Source organism: Oreochromis niloticus, linkage group LG14 (assembly GCF_001858045.2).
Source record: "Oreochromis niloticus isolate F11D_XX linkage group LG14, O_niloticus_UMD_NMBU, whole genome shotgun sequence".
NCBI lineage: Eukaryota > Metazoa > Chordata > Actinopteri > Cichliformes > Cichlidae > Oreochromis > Oreochromis niloticus.
This window is the reverse complement of record NC_031979.2, coordinates 27,490,705-27,514,449: the sequence shown is the minus strand read 5'-3', so window position 1 is coordinate 27,514,449 and position 23,745 is coordinate 27,490,705. Positions and strand designations below refer to the sequence as shown.

Below are 23,745 nucleotides of genomic sequence, written 5' to 3'. Positions count from 1 at the left end.
ATAAGGTAATTGTCCTGTTTCTGTAGCTTTTTATCTGAATTTCTTCCTATTTTGATTGAAAGCTTAAATTACAACAAAGGAGCAATGAATTCTTTATTTTTGAAGAAGGTGCTTGAAGAATGTGCATGTCTGCAGGAATTAATGCCCAGTGGTGCTCAGGTGGTGAAGGTCAGCCACACTGCTGTCTTAATTAGCATGCTCAGGGCATTTCTCAGGCCCCATAAGCATGTGATCACGTGGAAAATGTAACCCCTAACCTTTTTAAATGCTGCTTTTAATTGTTAAAGCTCCCCTTTAATAGTAGAGGCGGCTTCTTAGTGGATAAAATTAATGCTTAAATGACTTTATACAGTTTCCTCTAAGGCCTGTCCAAGCAATGTGTGCAATGATCTGTTTGGTTAATTAGCTACTGTTACTTTGCATTCAGGTTTCAGTTTCAAGGGGACGGGGTTAATTGCAGACATTGTTATATTAACATGGTAATGAACAGACGTTAGCAGGTGACTCTTTCTTTATGATATATTAAACATCCCCATAAACACTCACAGCTCTTATTCCTTGCAATAGAAATTGATGGAAAGCTGCTGGATGGTGTTTATGAGATATAAGCAGCAAAAGCATGTCTTTCTCTTTCCTTAGTCTGAACTGCTGTCTTTTCAGACGGCTGCTTAAGCGTAACTAATAATTTCATTTTACATTTAATGTCACATGTCCCAGTGGTCAACAGTTTTGCCTCTGACAGCGTCACTTGGTTTTCACGGCTCCCCAATTATATGCCGAGGATATTTTTTGTTTGAATTGTCACTAATCACCGTGGCTGAAAGAATGTGTTTAGCAGTCAAGTCGAGGCTTCTGTTTGGCGTTGTGATTGATGCTAGCTGGAGAGAGGTACAGACTGGAAGCAAGACAAGTGTAAAGAGATTTGAGTTGTGTAGCTGCTCAGCATCTTGACGTCTGCTTTGCTTTCACCACATCCAGAGATAAAATATTCATGACAACAGTTTCCCATTGCAGTTGAGCGGAACTGAGTTATATGGCTGCGTGTCTCGATTGTCTTTAATTGAAAGCGTGTGGACACACAGGCACGCATGAAATCTTGCTTGAAAAACTATTCTTATTGCAACAGTATGTCAAAGAGAACCAAAGCTGTTTTGCTGGGAGATAAATAAATGATTAAATAAAATTAAGAGATGGAAAAAATGTATAACTAAAGAAACAGTTTATGCACACATACCAATGTATTTAAGATTATTGATGTGTTATACGGGGGGGGGGCTGCTTACTAAAAGCGCAACACTCTTTGCCCTTCTCTGTGAATCTTTTTACACCCAGCTACCTGCTCTTTCACCTCGGATCGTTTCTGTACTTGAGTCTAATTTGAGATCCTTTTTGACAACTCAGCATTTAATGGTTACACAAGAATTCTTTCCTGCAGGAGGTCTTAGTGATCTTAAACAGCCACTGATGTCATGCTCTGGCTCATGAGACATGACAATAATGTGAGACACAGCTTTAACAAAAACGTTCTAATCTATTGACTAAAGGAAACATAACTTTATATGGTGTGTGAACAGATGGATGAGTGTTTCAATATTATATGTGTAAAACCTAAAATATCCATGCTCAAGCCAGCCAAAATAATAAAAAGGTGTTAAGTGATTGGAGAAAGCAAACAGTGAGACTGTCCAGGTGCTCTCAGTTGCACTAATTAACACCACGTACCAGGAACCTGCAAGACAACACAGAGGGACAAACAGAAGAAAAGCACAGAGGGCAATGACACTGACAGCAGTCTTGCTTTTATTAACATAGATTTTCTTCTCAAATGTAACTTAGGGTATATTCTCATCAGTTTTGATAATTATATTCTCTGTTAAAGGCTTAGTAAAGTTAAGCATGGTAAGGACTTCCTTCAAAATGCATCTGCAAGTATGAGCTTGTTCTCTTTTAGCCTTTCCATGGTTTAAAGTCAAACAAGTGTACAGAAGTTGTAGGCAAATATTCTTCTGATCCATCACACGGTACCATCAGGGAGGATACTTACTGCCCCCAAAGTTTTCTGCAGCACATGAAAACGACCACCAAGAACTTTCTTCAGTGACAAAAAGCACAAGAAGTACTTCAACAAATAACATGATCTCCAGATTGCTGAGAGGGGTATACTGTGAAACAGTTCCACAAAGGTAACTGGGCAGTTCCACATGGGTAGCTGGACTTTCGTTGCATCAACTTGCTAGAGACGATGAGTACCACGTTGGCGATTATCATCATTCTTTGTTAACTCAGGCTTTTTTGATTCAGAGACTGTGCTCACTCACATAATTGTGAGCGTGAGACATATCGTTCGACTTTTCTGCATAAAACGTAAGGATTAAGCGCTTGCTCCATTCAGATGCATCACCTGAAGAACTGGTGATAGGGCTCTCTAAAGATCTAGAAATATAACAGTAAAATCCAATGCTGCTGCTGCAAAATAATACAAGATAGTAATACTACTAAAAAAATCATTAACCTTTTGATTAGATCATTACAAGTGCAGGTGAAATAAATAGTTATTATACTTACTTTCTGCTCGGTGTGCTGCTGTGTTTTTTTCTAACATGAGAGATTTAGACTGCAGACACACAAACATTAAAGGTTACTCAGTGTGTTCATTTCCAACGTTGTCTCATTGCCTAATGCAGGAGATGTGAAAATCTTTAGTTTGCTGTCAGATCAAAGTAAAATTTATCCTGTTGATCCAACAGCTTGCAAATTACGAAGGAGTATTAGTGCCACATTAAGAAAAATAAATGTTTTGAGAATAAAGTTGAAATTTCAAGATTAAAGTTGTAATTCAGTTTTGAGAAAAAAGTCAAAATGTGGAGATTACAGTTGTTGCTGCACCCTCTGAGTTAGTGAAATCGTACTTCAGAATCGGTTTTAGTAAAAAGGAAGGAAAATATTTCTTTTTTACTACATAAATGCATTGTGGTGATCAGTGCATGGATGTTGAAAAGATGCATGTGTTCAGACAGAAAAATACAAATGCAGAAGGGTGGATTATCACAAAAGGTTGATGAAAGGTTATCAATGGTGACATCCTGGTGCAATACAGAGGATGTATGTCGTATCACAAGGTGGCTGATCAGTTTGTTTCACCAACTCATCTAAACAAGGTTTTGTAAAGGGTATAGGCAGTTTGTTGTGAAACAACAACGGTAATCTTCACATCTCAAAATACATTTTCGACTCAAAATGATCAACAATATTTTTTTTCCCTAATGTGACCCTAATGTTCTGTCGCAGCAAATATTTTTTTAGTTTCTAGTTTGTGTTCTAGCTGCTTTCTAGCAGTATGAAAAAACAGACTCAGCAGCAGATTTAAAAAAACAAAAATAAAAATGTATCCACTTACTGGGTCACCAGCTGAATACATGGAAATTCCAGAGACAATGTAAAACACACAGTATGTGCTGCTGAAACCGAAGCAGAGAATCTATGTCACACTTTATTTACTGCAAATCCTACTCTTAATAAACTAAAAACAGGTTCCAGCCCATTTCAAACTGAAACTCTGAACATCACCTGTTTTGGACTAGGTTATGTATTGAGTTACCATGGTGATCTAGCCAGGTGAAACTCTGGCTTTTAAGCTCTACATAGCTCACTAAGCCAGTAATCTTGTTTTGTAGTACACCCTGCTGCTCGCGCTGTCATGGGGAGAGAAGACACTGAGAAACTACACTTTTTGCGTCAAAGTTCATGTATTTGTATAGTGAGAAAAGATTAGCTTTACAGGTATGGTCTTTATTTGTCAGTAGTAGTACCTTACAGGACTGGATTGGACAAATATTTGAAGTTTGAAGTTGATATGTATTTCTGACCTGCAGTGAAAATATATAAAACTTTATTTTGGGCAGATGGCTCTAGGTCTTTAATATACTCTCACAATATGTGTGGTCAGTAGGGATTAATACATGCCTACAAACATGAAGGCACAGCACTCAGTCAACTGTACTTTTGTCACTTAACAGTGTTTTCTCTAATGATAGTGCTGAACTTGTGGGTGTTTGGAGTCTCATTTATTTGGATGCCAATATAAACATCTTAGGAATAAGCCACACAGAAAGGAATTACTGCAGTGTGGGTAATTTGTTCTCATTCTGGGTAACAGCTTGGCTGAAAATCACACCACGGAGTGGAGGTGGCAAAACCTCTTAGCGCCTCAAAGAGAAACTTTCACATAAACAAACAAACCTTGGACTCCGTTTGATAGTTCCTTGTGTACCATATAAGGTCCCCATAGAGAATAAACATGTTTTTCAGTTTTCTTGTTGCTGTGTGTACAAGAGCTACTGTGTCCCACTAGGCTCAGAGCAGTTATTATTAGCTCCACTGTACTAATGAACATACCTGGGAGTGCTGATGAGGAACAGAGCGTCACAGAAGCACATGCATAATCCATAAACACAGTTGGAAAAAAACCCAAAACATCCCACACAGAACGAGTTGGGAAAGCTCTCTGAATGTATATTACAGCACCATAGCACATCCAATTAACAGCAACAACACAAATGCTCCCAAATTGATTTCCTCTGCAGCCTCAATTTAAATAGAAGCATCTCAGCTTTTAAAATCTTCATCTGAGCAGCAGGAGAGTAAAATATAATGTATTCAGTGCCACTGTACACCCATCAGTGTTCAGGCCAAACGAGGGCAGCTGGAAGGATTTTGACTTGTGCGTCTCCACAGAGAATGACCTCTGTTCGGGGGGTAGAAGCTCATTATTCTGGCCATTGGTGACTGAGGACATGCCAATACTCTTTCCATGCCCCCTCTCTCTAATTAATAAGGCTCAGCAGAGTGCTGCTGCTGTTCATGTTAATTGCGTAAATGCTATGCAGTGTTAAGCCAGGCATTAAGAAATTGGGAGGGCAATTAGGCAAGAAATCTGAGTGACTTCAGAGTTTTTCAGTTTGCCGTTATATGGCGAGAAGCGACAGGTTTGAAGGGCAGCATAACAAAGTTTGTCTCAAGGTTATGCTGTGTGCGATGAGGCTGGTTCGAGATTTAATTGGCTTACTTGGCTTTATCGCCTCCGTGCTTTGTTCGTGGAGCTCTTCATCATCGCATCATCACATTACTATGAACTGTCGAGGAAGACTTCAGTACATATAGCAGGGTATTGTAATTACCCTGCTTTTAAGCGGCACTAAGTAACTTAACATGGCAATCACAGGCAAAGGAAAAACTCTCTCACTTCGAATGTAAAGGATAACCTTACAGCTGATATGAAGATGATGTTACCCATTTAAAAAAATGCTTGCTGTTATGGGAGTCTTCAGAGTCATGCGCTTTCATTACATGCAGATATTACGTATATATTCGTATATTCTTCGCTGACATTTTTTGAATGTGAGCTCGGAGGTTTGAACGAGGTAAATGCCGCCGCTCGTGAGTGCATGACTCATGAATTTAAATAATGATGGCAGAAACGTCACAGCGACATGAGGCACGCTCGTCTGTCAGTCAGGGAGATGCTGGTGCGTCTCTTTTGAGGAGCAAAAAGCCTCCCAAGTGGTACATTTGAATTATCTGCCATCTCATTGCTGTTTGATTGATGCCAAGTTTGTCATTCCTGTGGTTTGCTATATGACATTAGGCTCTTAATTAGGAGTCTAAATCCACCACTATACTGAACTGTAAAATCCAGATTACAAAGAACCATAAGTGTCAGTTTTGCTCTCAAAATTATTCGCCTAATATCACAGCTCTGTTTTTATTGATCACCAGCATCGAAAAGGAAATCAAATCACTTTTATGATTAATTAGAGCCAATAAATACAGATCGGATTTGGATGGTCTGATAGCGAAACCCTGTTTCAAAGCACATGTTTGTCTTCAAAAAGATGGTAGTAATTGCTTCACATTAATTAGAAGCATGGATGCTGTGCAGAGAATAACCTGCAGCCTTCAAGGATGTTTATATAAAAAAATGCGCATACAAACAAATCCTATTTGTGCACTCTTTCTAATGTAAAACAGTGGCTGCTGGTATTAATACTAACAAGCACTTGCATAATCAAGTAATTATACAACACAAATAATGAGTGTCTCACCTGACATTTGTGGAGCAGTGCAGCAGGTGTTAAACCTCTGTTCCTGTCGTGTGACTTGTGAAACCTCTTCAGAGGTGGAGTTGTGTTTGGAATATTAATCGCAGGTTTTTTTTCAATTTCTCCAAAAGCAAGTGTGTTTTGTGAGTGTATGAGAGCAACATCTGTTAACAAGACTTTAATAAGATCAGGGCCCTACAAGGCTTGGACCAAACCCACAGTGGTACTTAGCTGGGATGTGGGGAATTCTTTTCTCTCAGCTCCAAAGCTCAATAAACAAGCAGTGGATAAACAATTTATGTTGATTCAATTTATCAGGTGACCTAATGTGTTTTTTTTTTAGTTCTTCTTCTACTACTTCTTCTTTTTTTTTGCACAACAAGCCTTGCTCTTGAGTAATATCCTGACATCTCTGTGCTGCAGTTGCCTGAACTGAATATTTCACAGCGGCCTCTGTAGAGGGAGTGACACTGTTGTTATGCAGATAGCTGCACCATTCCAGCAACACCGAATACATTACAAAGGATTTCTTTCTTTTTTCCCCTCTATCGTTCTCTCTCTTTTTTCTCTTTTTTTTTTTACAATCTGCATGAAAGCAGCTTGAGGTGTTGAATCACTCTCAGAAAGCTGCCCTGAGAGCAGAGTTCACACACTGCAGGGTGAATAGTCTTAGAAGATCTGCTGTCAGTTACACATCAGAGTGGAAAAGTGCTATTCGCAAAACTTCTACAAACATAACAGGTAAAACACACAAGCACTGATTTAACTCTATAACTTAGAATTGTAAGAAAGAAAACCCCGACAACTCCAATCACTTTCCCTCACACAGCACTGTCACATATTTCTGTACATCTACTCAGCAATATTGTTGTTGGGCATTAATTTGGAAGATGTATAGTGTTTTGTGGAACTCTTTAAAATCTGACAAACTACTCTTCTTTGAGTTATAATATTTATAAGTTCAAACATGGCAATTATATTGTGAGCAAAGCTGTTACAAAGGCAAATGTAAGGGACGCCTCACTTGTGGGCAGTTGGTTTTCACTGCATCTGACTTTACTCGTAGATCATGTGAACTGTTAGCAGTCATAATTTGCAGACATTTCAATGGGTGTGGCAACTCTGGTCAGTTGCTGAATATCAGGCAGGAAGATGCACTTCTTTTCTGCTTTCATCTTCTACTCACTTTGCCGATTAGATGTTTTCAACTTTTCATGAAAAACAACAACTTCCATTTTTATCAAAATGCATTGAATTTTTAATTTGTTTACCTTGTGCATCTAAATAAGAGCACGCCAGAGTTCTCAATAACAATAAAAGCTGTATGCATATTTTATCATGTAGCTTGCCGGAGTTAAGCTAAGAGACGTTCACGGTTCGAATCTGGTTTACACTACATATACAAATACACTGGTTTTATTTGATTTAAATATTCTTAGTTTGCAACACATAATTCCCCCTGTCTGTCACAGAGGTGATTCTGAAGTCATTGTTTTTGTGACACCTTGTGGCAAACGGCTTTAAGATTGTATTTTTGTTCCTCTCATATTCCTCTTTTTTTCTCAGCTGTGCCTACTTGATATTTTGCTGACTTAATGTGAACTTGACTTGCCAAATAAGGAGAAAGGGCTCAACAGGGGGTATTTCAGCACCAATCAGGGGCACATCTGCGGTTTTTCTTGTGAAACTCTTGTGTTGTGTGCATTTTTTATGCGGCTTTATGAGCAGAGAATGAAGAGATTTTTGCAACAAGCAAACCACTTTACCAACAAAGTTTCTCTTTTAAAATCAAGCTGAATAAGTGTGCTTGATGTGACAATGAGAATTGTGGAGGTGGCTTTATCCACTGTATGTATGACTGGCTGACAGCTGAATGCTGTGTTGCTGGAAGCACAAGACTCACATGGATTGCTCCTGCTGCAGATACACACACCCAACACTTTATTAGGAACAGCTTCCTAGTACTGGATTATACTTCCTTTTGTCTTCAGATCTGCTGTAAGTCTTTGTGACAGATTCAATGAGGTACTGGAAACAGTCCCCAAGGATTTTGGTCCATATTGACATGATGCTGCAGATTTGTCAGCTGCACATCCCACAGGTAGATGGGTGGATTGAGATCGGTTTACTATGAAGGTCATTTAAGAACAATTAACAGATCATATATGTATATCATATTCAAGGAAGCAGTTTGATATTATTAGAGTTTTTTTTTTTTATCATGGTGCATTATCTTGCTAGAAGAAGCCACCAGAACATGGACATACCTTTGTTGTAGCGGTTATGTGAGTTGCTGTTTTCGTCCCATTAGCTCAAAGCAGTGTGGCTATTCTCCTCTGACCTCTGGCATCAAAAAGCTATTTTTTCCTGCCAATTACTGAGTATTTTCTCTTTTTGGATCTCTTTAAACCCTGGAGATGGTTGTACAGGAAAATCCCAGTCCATCTTCAGTTTCTGAAATACTCTGTCCAGCCTGTCTGGCACCAGAAACCAAGCCATGTTTAAAGTCACTTAAATAATATTTCAACATCCTGATGTACAGTTTGAACTGCACATCAGTACACTGTAATTGTCCAAAAACTGCACAATAACGCAAACCAATGTTATATTAAGCATTTAGCTTATAAATTCAGTATATGAGTTTATAACATGCTTTGCAAGCTGGGTTACAAAGAGCTAAATTTCTCTATATAAATCTTAAATAAAATAGTTAAGTAAACTAGTGTAACTGTTAACACGTGAAATGTCCCTGGTTTGAAACTGGGCATGGTTGTAGAAGGACATCATGGGAGGGTAAAGCTAAATATATCACAAATGTAAAATTTGCTTGGGCACAAAAGTGTGTCAAAGCTTGTAAACAACTATTAGGAATCAGTGAGGTGTGTGGAGATTTAAATTATAATTGATACCCGTATCTCAATAGAGCAATTGCAGTCACCCAAAACTGTTGTCAAAAATTTAATGAAAACTTAAAAAGAAAAAGAAAAAAGACAACTTAAACTTCTGTAAAGTATCAGTGGTTGCTGATAGAATTTCAGCCTTGGTGTGGCATTGGTGGTTCTTTCTGTAATCAGAGCAGCTGATGGATGGTGGCAGAAGTGCAGCTCAAGGATACAGTGCAGGGCAATGGCATCTTTTACTGTTTCCCCACGCTGTCACAAAAAGTGTTCCATCTGATCTGTGTGTGCACGCACGCACACACACACGCACGCTCAGTAAAAATGCGCACTCTGCTCTCATTGCTGTAGCTGCTTGTTTACATAATTTTTATTTCTAGAGATCACATTCTTCTACCTCTCACCTTGCCTGCCTACACAAACACATAACCACACACAAATGCATTTATGCCTACACAAGCTTTGTGGAAAAACCTGGGCTAAATTCAGATATCGTGTGCCATGAATGGATGTGGAATAGTCACATAACGCTGGAGGAACTTTTCTTGATGATGCTTTGATTTTAGGCATCATCAACTTCTTTCTTTTTTAATCTTTTTTGTTCATTTATTCTGACATGACAAGGAGATAAACACGGCTTTTATAAGAAGCATCTTCATCCAGTCCCTACAATGTATATAAATTATTCGTATACCCTCTCCTATATCTATAGTCCAGATCAGACAAAACTAAATTGTGTCTAAGCTATCAAGAATCAGCTAGGCTGTCCTTGAGGTCCGTCATGAAGCAGAAACAAACAGTGACAAATAGAAGACAGGTCACTGAGCTCCAAAAGACGTCATAAGTCTTGATTTTTTTTCAGGCCTCCCCCCAAAGCATCAAAACCTCAGCAAAAAAAGGATTCTCTACATTAAAAAAATCCATTACGCTGGTGTTTTACGAAGTGGTAAAAAACCCTTTTAAGATATGAAATAATGATGAAATCTTCTTTCTTGCTCTTCATCCATCTATTCCTCTTTAAACTCTTCTTTCCTCTCCTCCTACCATCACCCCCTCCAGTCTCAACCCGTACAGCTATGATGAGAGCTGTGTGTCCAGCAGCGTAGACCACCTGCCTCTTGCTGCCCTTCCCCTCCTCGCCATTGTCTCTCCACGCTACCAGGATGCTGTGGCGACCGTCATTGACCGGGCCAACCAAGTCTATCGCAGTTTCCTGCAGTCAGAAGACGGTCAAGGGTTCAGCGGTCAGGTCTGTAGTGCCTTCTTCTATTTAGAAAAGCGTTGAGAGGCGAGGGGAACTGCTACTCTCTTGTCTCTCATCATTTAGTAATGGGCTTTAGGCCCTTTACTGAAAGTCAATGGAGCAAAGATTGCTTTTGAGTGGGCTTTCTAATGTGTGGAAACTGTGGGTGCTCAGACCCTCAGAGAGCACCAGATCTCGAATGTTTATTGGACCACATTTTCCTCTTTTAGTTATACATAACAACTACAAGGCTCTTAGTCATGGGCTGAATCTCATAATGAGGAAATAATCTGTGAAAACGCTGTTCACAGTGGACCTGAATTTACACACTGGATTTGGGCCCTTAAATGCCAAATATGTGAACTATTTTAAACGCAGTTACGATTCAGTTCATCAAGCACTATATGGTAAAAAATTGAAAATGCTCAGGACTTCATGGTGCATGACAAATATTAAATACATGTAGCTAATGGTCATTGCCATCTACATTAACAGTCAGTGTCATCAAAACAGTGCAAGGACCATTATGATAAAGATAGTGATGTCAATGTCTGTTAATCTTTGATTTGTGTGTGTGTGTCAATACTGTATGCTGCAGGGTGTTGTTGATGTTGTGTTTAAGCTCATAATTCATTCTCATCCTGCTTTATGTCTATAACTTGCCCGGCATCCTTTCTCAGTATTTTCTCTCCTAGTAATTACTATTGTTGTAATTACCAAGTTCCAACAGTGCATATTTTTAACATCATTAGACTGATGCGAATATAAACATGACTTGATGTGTTCAGTTTAATTCTGCAGACTAATTGCAATGTCTTCAACTCCAAAAGACACTGAAAACAAGCATTGGTAAAACTGATGTATTCAGTTGTAGCAGAAGGAAAGTGCAAGGATATTTGTGTAACAAGTAATACTGCTTGGTGCTGAGCCAGATGCTACCTCTGTAGTCAAAGAATTGCCTAAATACTGGTTAATTGACAAGAAAAAAAGACGTATTACCTAAACTCCCACAACAAATGAAACAAAATGAAAAACAAATTCAAAGTGTGTCCAGATTTTTGACTGGGAGTTCATAAACTAGCCAATTTGCTGAATTGATGGCAGCCTGATTACCAAAAACCTATTTATTGGCCGACAGATCCTAAAATACAAGACCAAAGGCAGACTAACAGAAACTGAATTAAAAAAATAATACAGAGAGATGCAAACAAACCCTAAGATAATAATGGAGGAGGATAAGCCTACATGTGCATATAAGGTAATCAGGGAACAGGAACAGGAGGCCGATGAGAGTCAGCCAAGCTTAATCTAGACAGTGAGACAAGTGAGGTTGTGAACTCAAAACAAGACACAACAGTAGGGAAAACACATGAGGTTAAATGGAGGAAAATATGGATGAGACTAATAAACTCAGTATAAATGTCTACTGTAGCTAAAACTAAAACATAAGATGAACTAAATTCACAGAACATTTAGCTTCATTTTTTTATGCATTCACTAAACAAAAAACAACACCATGAAGGAATGTGAAGAATATTGACTAATAATACATCAACAGTTAATCATACATAATCTAACTCTGCTTCTCATCTTTAAAGTACCAGAATGATCTGAATTTGGCTAAAAGAGTGGTTAAGCTTATGGTTTTACAAGTTAATATTCAGCCCCACGATAAAGAAAACAGAGGTCTTCTGAGAAATGTCTCATAGATTTCACCCACTACTAATGTAACTGCAGATATTCTAGTTGTCCAAAATTCTCAATATACCTGAGTGAGAATTATAACTTGGAGGCTGATCAGAGTCAGATTTCTTTCTCACTGAGGGGCTCCTAATTATTGCATAAACTGTATCTTTGAGAATGCTTTTCTTGGAAATGTTTTCTCCATAAAACAATTTTCGGGCAATGCAATACCCAAGGGTATTGCATTGCCAAGAGTTGCTCACAGTAGTGAAACAGCTGCAGAATAATGCTGTACAGCAACTTTTATTATTTTTATTTTATTAGCTTTTACCTGCTATTATTATCATAACAACATTTATTATTGCTGTCCACTGATAAATGCACTACATAATTACAAAACACTAAAATTCCTTGCATACTAACTTTTACTAATGGCATACTGTGGCAGTTATTCTGTGGTACCTACAATATTCTGTTTGCATACAATATGAAACTAAGACAAAGTGAGCGTCATGCCCTCTAGTTCCAGTAACATATGTTGTTTTCTAAATTCATCTCTCCAGTTCTACTATCACTGAGTGAATCTCATGTAGTGGGTCTCTATATCATATATTTTCTGTGCAGGTTTGCCTGATGGGCGACTGTGTGGGCGGTGTGCTGTGCTTTGACGCTTTGTGCTTCAGCAACCACCAGAGGCCTGGCAGCCCCAACAACAGCAGCAGGAACAATAGCACTGAGAGCCTGAAGGTAGGGGCACAGACACTGATGATGCACAGGGAAGACTATTACCGTCTAATGAAACAAAACACTTTCTGGACATGTATGATAATAAACATCAAAATGACATACCTGTGTTTTCCTGGGCCTTCGTCATACATTTGGTCACCATTTATACTCCATGCTGGATTTCATGGGGATCTGAATATTCCTGAAGACTAGAGTTCCTGCAGTGTGCATGTAACATATTCATCATGACATTTGTGCCGAACTGCCATCCTGAAGCAGCTTGTTATTTCCCTGTTCTACGTCTTGCATGATCCCAGCCTTGTACCCCCTCCCTCCTCTCAGCCCTATTTTTCCATTAAGATCCCCTCACATCTAATAGACTCACTCTTGCAGACAGTTTTCTCCTCCCCCATTTAACTGTTCACCTGGGAAAACAGATCAAGTCCCATCATGTTATGTGTAATTTCTGGGGTGTAACCACTGTCGTGACTTGAGGTCTTATATTAGGTTGCATGTTTTTCTCAGGATAACTCAGGCCTGCTGGGGGAATCCGGCTCGGGTTTGAGCTCTAGCAAGAGGCTGAGCAAAAGCAACATTGACATCTCCGCTCCCAATGAAGGCCAGGGCGGCCCACCACTCAGCCGTAAACAGAGCGACTCTTATGATGGAGACACCTCGTCCACTGGCCAGCACAGCTTTTTCTCCAGGTGAAACAGGATAAAAGAACTTAACCCGCAACTAAAGAAATTAAGTGTCTCTAATAAAGTGAAACCGAGTGGTTTTTTTAAGATAGTATCTATTAATATTAAATTGTGGGTCATGTTAAAAATGGACAGGCCCTTTTTGACTTGCTGTTTTCTTTTGCATCATTTTTTAATCCATTAGCAATTTAATTCCTAGTTTTCTTTATATGTTTTCATAACATTCATCAATATTGTGATATAAAAAAATAATACACCATAAAAGATGATTTTATTCATTGTTCAACATCCGTATCTGCTGAGCAGCCATTGTTGATCATCAATGTTACATTACAGCTTTATATGGTGAACCAGATGTTGTGCGCTGGCCCTCTTCCAGGTTTGTCTGGAATACTTTGCCCTGTGTCACCCCTGCTCTGTATCAATATTTGCAGCTTGACTGCACATCCTGTCTACCTGTCTATAGTCTGCTGGACTATAAATAGCCTGTTTGTACCTCTGCCAGCCAGTTTGTGATGGAGACTGAGAACTGCGGGTGATTATGGCTGGGGCCTGAAGGGGGACGACTGCCATGTTGACTCAGTTCAAGCAACCAGTGTTCCCATTGTATATCACATGCTCTACAAGGCTTACACCATTAAGCACACACACTGAAAATAGGATCTCATCATTTCACAGTTATGCCACATAGTTCACATCAATGCCCCTTCTCACTTTTCGCTTCTACACTCCTGATTAAGCTCTTCTCCTGGGTCTGCCTTTTTTTTTCCTACAGTCACCATGAGGGCTTATTAAATCTCCTCTTGCGTGGACATTATTCCTCAATTGAGAATAGCCCTTTAGGTGGCTCTCACCCTGTAGTTTGCAATATTCCAGACTAAAAATTGCCCTTGAGATAATGCACAAATGATCACGACATTTCTCATGTGGAAACCCAGGAGGGTATGCTATGCTTACCATTTATTTTACCTAAGATGTCTCTTTTTGTTTGGATCAGTTTCAATGATATGTAGACAGACACAATTTCCAACAAAAAAGCACCAAAACACATTGTTAGCATATGTAAATCTTATTTATTCAAACTGCTCAGAAAAAGATGAGATCATGTGAAGATTGCTTGGAGAATGGCTGGCTAGCCCATCACAGAATCAGAGGTGCTTTAGCTTGATATGGAGGCATCAGTGTCAGATCTGTTTAGTACAGTAATGACACAGCATGCGTTCATTACTCATTAGGTCTCATAAAAATGTCAACCATTCACACAAAAACACCACCACAAATGTGATATGTGTCAGATTTATCTTGTATACTGACAATAATGTTGAGTTCAATGAGAAATAAAAAAAGGATGGGAAAGCCACTAAACAACAAAAACAATGCTTCACTTCCTACAACAACAGGGCCAAGTAACACTCATTGAGCTATAGCACACTCCAGCATCTTATGAGCAGCAGAAGAAACGGCTCTTACTCAGAGCAGAGATTTTTGTTCAAATAAATTCAACATGAAAATGTACTTAAACAATATATATTCAGTGTTTTAGTCATCCAAATCCCAAGGGTACCTCTACTGTGTAAACAATTCTCAATGAATCACACACAAACAAGAGGGCTTTCTTTTAATTTTCAGGAATGTTTTCTGTAGCAATGAATTTTCTTTCAAACAAAGACAAAGTGAAGATGCGGGTGTGGTCTCGTTCACTAATGTGTGCAGAAATGTTAGAAATTTGCACAAAATGTTTCAATGAATTTGCATGTTTCATCTTTAGGCCCACTGATCATTGAAATCTCTTTGCAAACTGCCACACTCCATCTCTTAAGTTTGCCTAGAGTTGTAAGTTTTTCCATACCATTAATTATTTTACAGTTTTTTAGGATATGCGGTAATATAGAGTTCATTTAGCTGAGTGATGCATTACATTTACATTTAAGACGGGCATGCTTTTTGTCCAGATGTTTGCAAGTGAGGCAGTTCTAATTTGCAGAGTATTTGCAAATTCAGTTAAAAAACTATTAATGAATCCATGACTCATATGTGAGATGTTATTCTGCACATTTTAAATACAGATTTGTGTGTATTGTTTGTGAATGAAGTCCTGTGTATGTGTGTGTGTGTGTGTGTGTGTGTGCGCGTGTGTGTGTGTGTGCGTGTGAAGACAAAAGCTAAAAATGGAATCAGAAAGCAATCAAAGCACTATTGATTTGGCTTTTAAGGATGGCTGGAGACTGTTGGCTAATCCGTCCTCTTTGTGTAGGACTTGATGGGAAATGTTGGCTTGCTAGTAAGCAAATGGATCTCGTCATTCAGCAGCAGTGGGTTCTGTCTGAGACCAACTCGGCTGTTCAAACAACTGTCAGTGTGATGCAGACTGTGAAGACCGGGTGAAAAGCTGCTCTGGCTGAGTCATTTAGGCCCAGGGCTGACAACAACCCCAGAATGTTAAAACATGCAAGCTTACATTTGAATAAGGACAAAGAAAAAGGATCACACGTCAAGTGTTCAAACATTCAGCTGTTCACCATAAGAAATTTTGGTTTACCTCTACTTTCATTTAAAATGTTGTTTTATTGCACATATAAACCTGCTACACTGCCAGCTTTTGTCATCAAGTTAGCTAAATAGTGCACACATGCCAGAAATCTGTATTAAAATGATCTTTTTGTATTAATTTCCTACTTGCTCATATTTTTCATGGAAAGCAGAGCTGTTAAAAGTGATGAATGCACCTTAATCTGTGTGAGGAGGGTGAAGCGTCCGTTTGAATGTTATGTACACACCAGTGATGGACTGTGTATTTTTGTCCATTTAATGACATAAGCGGTAATCACTTCCATAAAATTTTCACATTTTCCATTTAGCTACTGTGAATCATGAGCACTATCTTAATTCAGTAACATTTTTTGCCAAAGAAGAGCTTGTGAATTAGTGCATGTGAGCGTGAAGATAGCCTGGTGATTCAATTTAGTTCAATTTATTTTGGAACCAAATAACAGGAAAAGTCATCTCAGGGCACTTTATGTATTGAGGCGGAGACCTTATATTAATTTAGATACGACAATTCCCTTTGAGCGGGACATTTGCTGACAGTAGGCAGGAAAAACTCTCTTTTAATAGGAAGAAGCCTCAGGCTTAGGAAAGGGGGACCATCTACCCTGCATCTGAGGAAGGGTGAGAAACCCCCCCCCACACACAACCCAAAAGAAGTAGAAACATGTCACAGTAAATATGTTTTTTTGCATTTTTTTTAAAGGGATTAAAGGAAATATAAAATACATGAGTCTTATAAGTCCTCTATATAAAATACAAGTGTGTACTTTAAAGGGAAGGGAAACTTTGAATAACCTTTTTCTTATTTATTTTCTGTATGAGAATAAGCACTGAGCATGTTTGGTTATTTAGGCAAGTAGCCACAGATCAGAAACAAACACCTGTAAATGGAAGTACGTGCAGAAAGGCAGAGGAAAGAGAAGGAAAGGGAAAAACTACAGGTGTGAGAAGGGCATACACTGTACACCTCTGGACTCTTAGACCATGGAACCAGTTAGTAGGGGAAAAAACTTGGTGGTGTTGATGGAGCTAAGTCAGGCAGACAAATTGGGCTGCACTACATCATTCACATGTAACATGTCTTTCTGTTTTCAAGTGGTATAACAAACGCTCCCTCCCAATTTGACGGCCCACTCAAGCTATAAATTTCCCAACTCCCCCTCTGAGATGTCAGTGCTGCTCCATCACTGTTTGCTGTTTCAACCCCTTCCACCAACCGAGCATTTAGCTTTAAGCGCCGGGGGGATGTTTACTCATCACTCACCAGTTTCTGTGTATTCAGATCCTAGATGTCAGAACTCTAATTATATTTTTGTCTTGTACTGAATTATGTTAAATGTGAGTTGCCTGTATGAATGATGTATATTATGTCTGTTGTTTTTAAATTTCCAGTATGATGAAGGAGGGCACAGAGGTGCGTGGCGGCAGTAGTACTAGTCTGGTGTTGAACCCAGGCAGATTTGACTTTGAGGTATCGGACTGCTTCCTGCTGGGCTGCCCGCTGGGCCTAGTGTTGGCCATGAGACGCACTGTGCTGCCCGCTGTTCAGGGTAAGAAGGAGAAATGATGCAAAACATGTATTTAAGTACTGTAGTTTAAAATTTAATACAATCAATATGTTGTTTTTCTATAAAAACGTTGTAAAAAAGTTTACACTGGGTTAGGGTAAACGGATTTTCACTTTGCTTTTATCACTCCACTTATCCAAAGGGCTCACTTGACTCAGGTTGAAATCGTTTCTTATGGTCATGCTTGTCATTTGTGTTTTCTGACCCTCAGTGAGCCAGCTTCGTCCAGCCTGCTCTCAGATTTTCAACCTGTTCTACCCCTCGGATCCTTCAGCTTCTAGACTGGAGCCGCTACTGCAGCCTCTCTTCCACAAGTTGCCGCCATTTGCTGTGCCACGCTACCAACGCTACCCTCTTGGAGACGGACGTTCGGTGCTCATAGGTAGGCCGAGCGATTTAAGCCTGGAAATCAATTTGCTGATATGGGAGGAATGCTGCTCCTGAATATTTCATTGCTTAATCTATTTTCTCATTTCTAATTTTATGAAAGCTGGTTTGAATTCTGCTAGTCTGACTGGATCGTCAGTGGTACACTGACTACAGAGAGATTCAGTGACTTAGCAGTGTGAGTTTTCTCATTTACATTTATACAGGACACAGAAAGCCTTGATCCCATCTGTGTGTTTTTGCCCTATAGAGGCAGAACCGAAATTACCCCCTAAAGCCTGCGGTTCAAGTAATTATACTTTATCTTCTTGTGGTGGAGTACCATTGGCTTGACACTTCTCTCTGAGGATCAGTCACAGTATGTGAGGTAGTCAGCTGTTAGATCTGGCACAGCACTGCTGTAATCTCTCTGGGATTCTTGGTTGTAGGGACTCCATAATGAGTCCCTGATTTATTTGGTGCATGTTTTAGCCCACTCTTGGGACATAAAGCTTCTCTCTTAACAGCAGTTATGATGCATCGTCTGGTTCCCCTTTCTCTCCATCCACCTACATTACTGAGAGAAAGTAGGACAAGGACTGATCGCTTGTTTTAACAGCCTACGGGAAGAGATATGAAGATAAGGCTTTGTGGGTTGGTGTGAGGCTTTAGAAAATTTTATACCCTGCTATTGAAGTGCAAGCTTTAGAAATATGCTGAACTAAGAGCAGATTTGTCAGACGTGTCTACTCAGTTATGGGGAAAATTAATTTCCATTTTGCTTTCAACTATCCTTTTTTATTAGAAACCCTAAAGTGGTATACTACTAAGAAGGAAAAGAGCAGAAACAGTTTATTTAGACATGCATGTAATTTTATCAGTTTCTGTGTCACCCTTGTTTCCTCCTTTAGAAAAGCTGGGACACGAGTGAACAAAAACATTTTGTGCACAAACACAGATGATGTACATGCTTGTTCATGATTTTTGACAAATATTTGATGAAATGCTCGGCATTACACTTAAATAGAAATCAACAAGTGTGACTCACTCGGGTCTTGTTGCACATATGAGATGGCAGTCAAAAATTGGCTGCCCTGCCTGTCATAGTTTTGGGTTTCCGTTTCTGTTATTTCCTGTTTTAATTTTGAGATTCCTTTTTAAAAAATTGCTTTACGTTTTTGAAGATTGTTCTGCTGCACCGCTGTACAGTTAGCTCATTACTCACCCAGCATACATGCTCTCCAATTCCCTTTGTTTCTTTTGGCTACAGCCTGTTGATTGCAGGCTTTTGACTTTGCAGCCTGTTGACTTTGGACTTGAATGCAGTTGTCCTCTCTGTGGGTCCTTTCCTGTGAGAAGTTGCATGTCAGGCAACAAAAAAGTAAATACTTAAACAAAGGCTTCACCATTGTTATATTTCATTTCATTGCAAACAGGAATAAGCTATTAGAAATTGTCATGGCTGTGTGCACGCAGCAGGGATGGAGGACCCGATGCAGACTCGAAAAGGGCAGATGTGAGCTTTAACAGCTTTATTGCTGGACACAAACTGAACTAAACCGAGAGATACAAACATAAGCTAAACCGGCAAGGGAGACAGAACACACAGCTTGGTGAGGGTACCACCCGACGACGAGTAGGAGCAGACACGGACACTAAATACACACACTCGGTAACAAGGAAGTGGCGCACAGGATGGAGACACACCTGAATCTAATTGGCCAAGACGAGACAAGGGAAGCAAGACAGAATATACTAACCTGAGACTCGGACCTTCAAAGAAAAACAGGAAACACACAGACAGAACTTACAGACACAGACACACAATACTGAAACATCTGGAACATAAGGACAGGGATGACTAGACAGGAAAGGCGGGACCAGAGCAGGTACAGAGACACCGACCAGACACTAAACAGAAGGAGCACTGAGTACAGGGACCAGAGACATGAGGAGCACAGGAACCAAAACCTAAAAGGTAGAAATACAAAACAGAAATCAAACCCTAATATACATGAAGCAAGATGAAACCAAAGACTAATAAAAAATAACAATACAAAATCCAAAACACTGGGTCACTGAACCAGGACCATGACAGAAACACCACAAATAAGCACATTTTTAGCACTTTAGTTACTATATGTTACATATAAGAATAATTTTTCCCATATCACCCTACTGTGTGCTAAGGCATTTTTTTGAATAGTGAGCAGAATTCTCTGAGCAATTATTTCTATCCAAGTAATTAGTGAGAAATTTGGTTATTTTTTCATTTCCTGTAAGGAGGGTTCAGTTATGTAACAGAAACCTCTGAGTGTCAACGGGGAATACTTAACACAGAACCATGTAGGGTTATTCTTTGTTTGAAATGAATCTAATTAGCTAAACTACTGTATCTAATCCTGGAGCAATCATTGAACAAATCATTAGATCATTGAATCATTTGTTGTTTAAACATGGACTCATGGCTGATTCTTCAAATGAGACGTATACATAGGAAATATCTCACACACATGCTTGAACCCCTGAGGTCTTTTTTTCTTTTTTAAAAAAATGTAATCGTGTCCAGCTGGTCACAAATGGAGATGCTTGACGCCTCTTAGAGCCAGAAGTGCTGACCAGAAGTGTTGATAAAGGTGATGAAGTGTAAAAAGCACACAGACAGCACTGGCTTGCAGCTGCAGTGGGTTTTAATTATGGGTCTGCATCACTGTTCTGTTGATCAGACTTGGAAGCTCTCAAATTGCGATGCGTGTTAAATCAAAAACCATAGACAGGTGCAGGCGCACAGAAGTTACAGCGGCGCACACATAACCCATTTCCTGCTCTGTAATATGGTAATTAGTTGTTATGAAGGCATGGAGAGCCAATCAAATCAGGCTCCTGTGGGTATGACTTTGACATCTACACCCGCCAACAGTAGAGCTTTTATTATGATGAATGCTGCTAATATACAGAGAATGGGCCCTCTTGTTATTGATTTCCAGCAACAGCCCAATGGGAAATATGATCATCCAAACAGCAAATTCAAAAGGAATTATAATAATCCTTATCAGTATTAATGGCACAGCTAATGGCGTTTTAATGTAAAAGGTTGACGACAGTATATTTTAGCTCACCATAAATGTATTTGTTAATCAGATGTTCAGTATGGAGGCTGAGAGCGTTGCAATGGCTGAGTGGGTTGAAAGTCCCTTTTCATGTCTTTTTGTGACAACGACTTTCTAAGGATCATCCTCCCTCACTTGCAAAGTCATCTGTTCATCCTTTCTTTTACCGCTCATTCTTCACACTTCTATGTAAATACTGGTAATTTCATCAAACCCCTGTTTGCTCTTATTGCTTTAACTTAGGCACACACAGACATGCATATAAGCAGGTGGGGAAGAAAAGCTGGAAAATGTATGTCCCCTTCCATCTCCATTTTACCTGCCAACTCTAGCAGATTTTTATGACCCTCTTCATCCTCAGCACATATCTTTGGTGGTTTAGTGAATGCGCATGTTTCAGAAAATGACGCCAGAGTCAGTGCCGCCCCTCCTTTTCTGCCTCTCTTTGCTCATTGTGCTGTGAAAGAAAGATAGGGCTGTGCAATTGTTCGATAGACTGAAAGAGAGGAAGGTTCCTCTGAGAGGTTTAGGGCAGGTCTCATTAATGAAAGCAGGATGTTGAGTGTGTCTGCATTTGTGTGTGTTTACTTTGAACACTTTTTTATGGTGACAGTGGGGGTAAAGCTAGATTTTCTTTCCAGGCTCTTTAGACTTCACAAGACCCCCCATAACATTTTACAGTGACGTTTAAGCTTAGAAAATGATTAGGCTTCATTGGGTTTACAGCAGGTGTAGTACAATAAAACTTGAATCAGTGTAATGTCCTCAGTTTAAATACAACTGTGTCTGTATGAGTGATAAAGTAGTGACAGATAGTACCTTTTTTTTCTTCCATATTATTGAAGTGAAAATGGAGCACTACCACTATAAAACACAAGGTGTATGGATTTTTGTGTGATATTGATGTGCAGCTTTGGAAAATTTCATTTAAACAAAATTTATGCCCCTCAAGTAATACATTTAAACCAACTGTCTGACACTGTTTAGATCTTGACCTCTTGTGATTAGCACCAGGTCACTGACAGAAAATCCTTTGGCTCCTGAAGGTTTAGGAGTGTGGCCTCAAAGAATCCGGCTTGTTGTGCTGAGGAGAATTTATATGAAGTCCTATTCCTGAACAGTATGAGTGGATACTTCCCAGGCCTAATGCTCAGTCATGAAGTAAAAAAAACAACATTTTATTGGGTTGGAAACAGAAGTGGTAATGGTGCAAAAGTCTGTGGAGTAGCTCTAGCTGTAGCTCAGGAGGTAGAGCAGGTTATATACTAATGTGTTATCTACTACAGGGTTAGTGGTTCATACCTGACTGCTCCAGTCGGCATGCCAATGTGTCCTTGGGCAAGGAGATATAAAGTGCTGGGCATAGGAAAAGAGCTGTGTTACTGGGTGAATGTTGTATATTTAACACAAAGTTTAAAAAAGTCTACAACTCCAGGGAAACAAACAAGCACCACACTGGGAAGGCACACAGATGCTCAAGACTGAGGGGAGACATGACAGCGCTAATCAGGGGGATGGACATAGCTGGATGATGGGAGACAGGTGAGGATAATCACACAATCATGGGGAGGACGTCAACTCAAAATCAGACACAGATTCTAATAACAGTGAGTTGTGTTCGGGAAACAAACAACTCTCACTGAAATGCGGAAACACAAAAATACGGTGCATGAACGAGCTAACGTGAAGATAGCACAGTAAATGTACTCTGACAAAATAAGGGACAAAAAATGACAAAAAAACTGAAACTGCAAATGACACAGGTGCTCAGATTTTGCAACTTATTTAACTTCATGGGCTCTACCCTAAAATAACAACAAAATGAATGAAAAATGAAACTCCAGTTAGAACCACTATGAAGTGAAGACGGGAATAAAACCTATATAAATGATAAACAAAGGCTGGGACTCGAAAACAAAGAGCGATACTGAAAAAGAACTCGAAACAGCAATCAAAATAAAAAAAACTGGAATAACAATGAAACTCAAACACGAGTTCACAAAAAAAATTACAAGAAAAAGAACAAAAGAACAGAACCCTAGAACCGTGACATTTAGGCGTTTTTGTTTTGCAGTTTTTACTGAGTTGGGGACTGATAATGAAAGATTGCTCTCCGCAGCAAACTAAAGATTAAATCCCACTCGTTGTGGTACTAGATAGAATCGGGTGTTAGATAACAATCCTGTGTTTGAATCGTTGTGTCATCCCCAGTACATATCCTTCAAAAAAAGATTGTCATAAGTAAAAACAATGTCCAGTAATGCGAATTGCAAAGATTTGAGTAGTTATCTGTTAAAAGACTGCATGCTCACACAAATGCAGGACCCCACACGCTCATCACCACACAAATGTGTTAATGTAACACAACATTTAAGTTATATTTTAATCTGGTAGACTTCATTTAAAACACCCCCCAAAATACTGAACAGTTAAATTTTTTCCCTTCTCGTCTAAAAATGTCTTTTCTTCCCACATATATTCACATAACACAGACCTGTGACACAGAAAATTTGGCAATGAGATGCCCGGCACTGATAAGTACAGAGTATGTGTCAGATTTCTTCATCATCTTCATCTTCCTAACAGACTGACTGCGGGGATTTGTTAACCACCGCTGATTCTCCCCCATGTTTCTGAGAGCCGCAGTTAATCTGTATTCTGCTGCAGTTGCTCATCCTTCTCAAACCAAACACGCAACATGGGACTTCATCTGCTGGCATATTTATAGCCATTCCAACAGCACAGAAAGGGTTAACATGAGAATAACAAGCTGTGAAACAAACTGAAAATTCTGGGTAATGACTTT

General features: G+C 39.3%; 1 protein-coding gene across 5 annotated transcripts in view; it reads left to right on the top strand.

The window, feature by feature from the left end:
* pitpnm3 (PITPNM family member 3) overlaps positions 1 to 23,745 on the top strand; it is a 97,990-nt gene that overhangs the window by 56,993 nt on the left and 17,252 nt on the right. For all 5 annotated transcript variants that reach the window (XM_025898180.1, XM_025898178.1, XM_005474744.4 and 2 more), the window contains 5 exons: positions 10,055 to 10,244; positions 12,546 to 12,668; positions 13,173 to 13,354; positions 17,288 to 17,445; positions 17,675 to 17,845. In XM_025898180.1, coding sequence (XP_025753965.1) covers positions 10,055 to 10,244; positions 12,546 to 12,668; positions 13,173 to 13,354; positions 17,288 to 17,445; positions 17,675 to 17,845 — 824 coding nt within the window. The remainder of the gene's footprint in view (positions 1 to 10,054; positions 10,245 to 12,545; positions 12,669 to 13,172; positions 13,355 to 17,287; positions 17,446 to 17,674; positions 17,846 to 23,745) is intronic.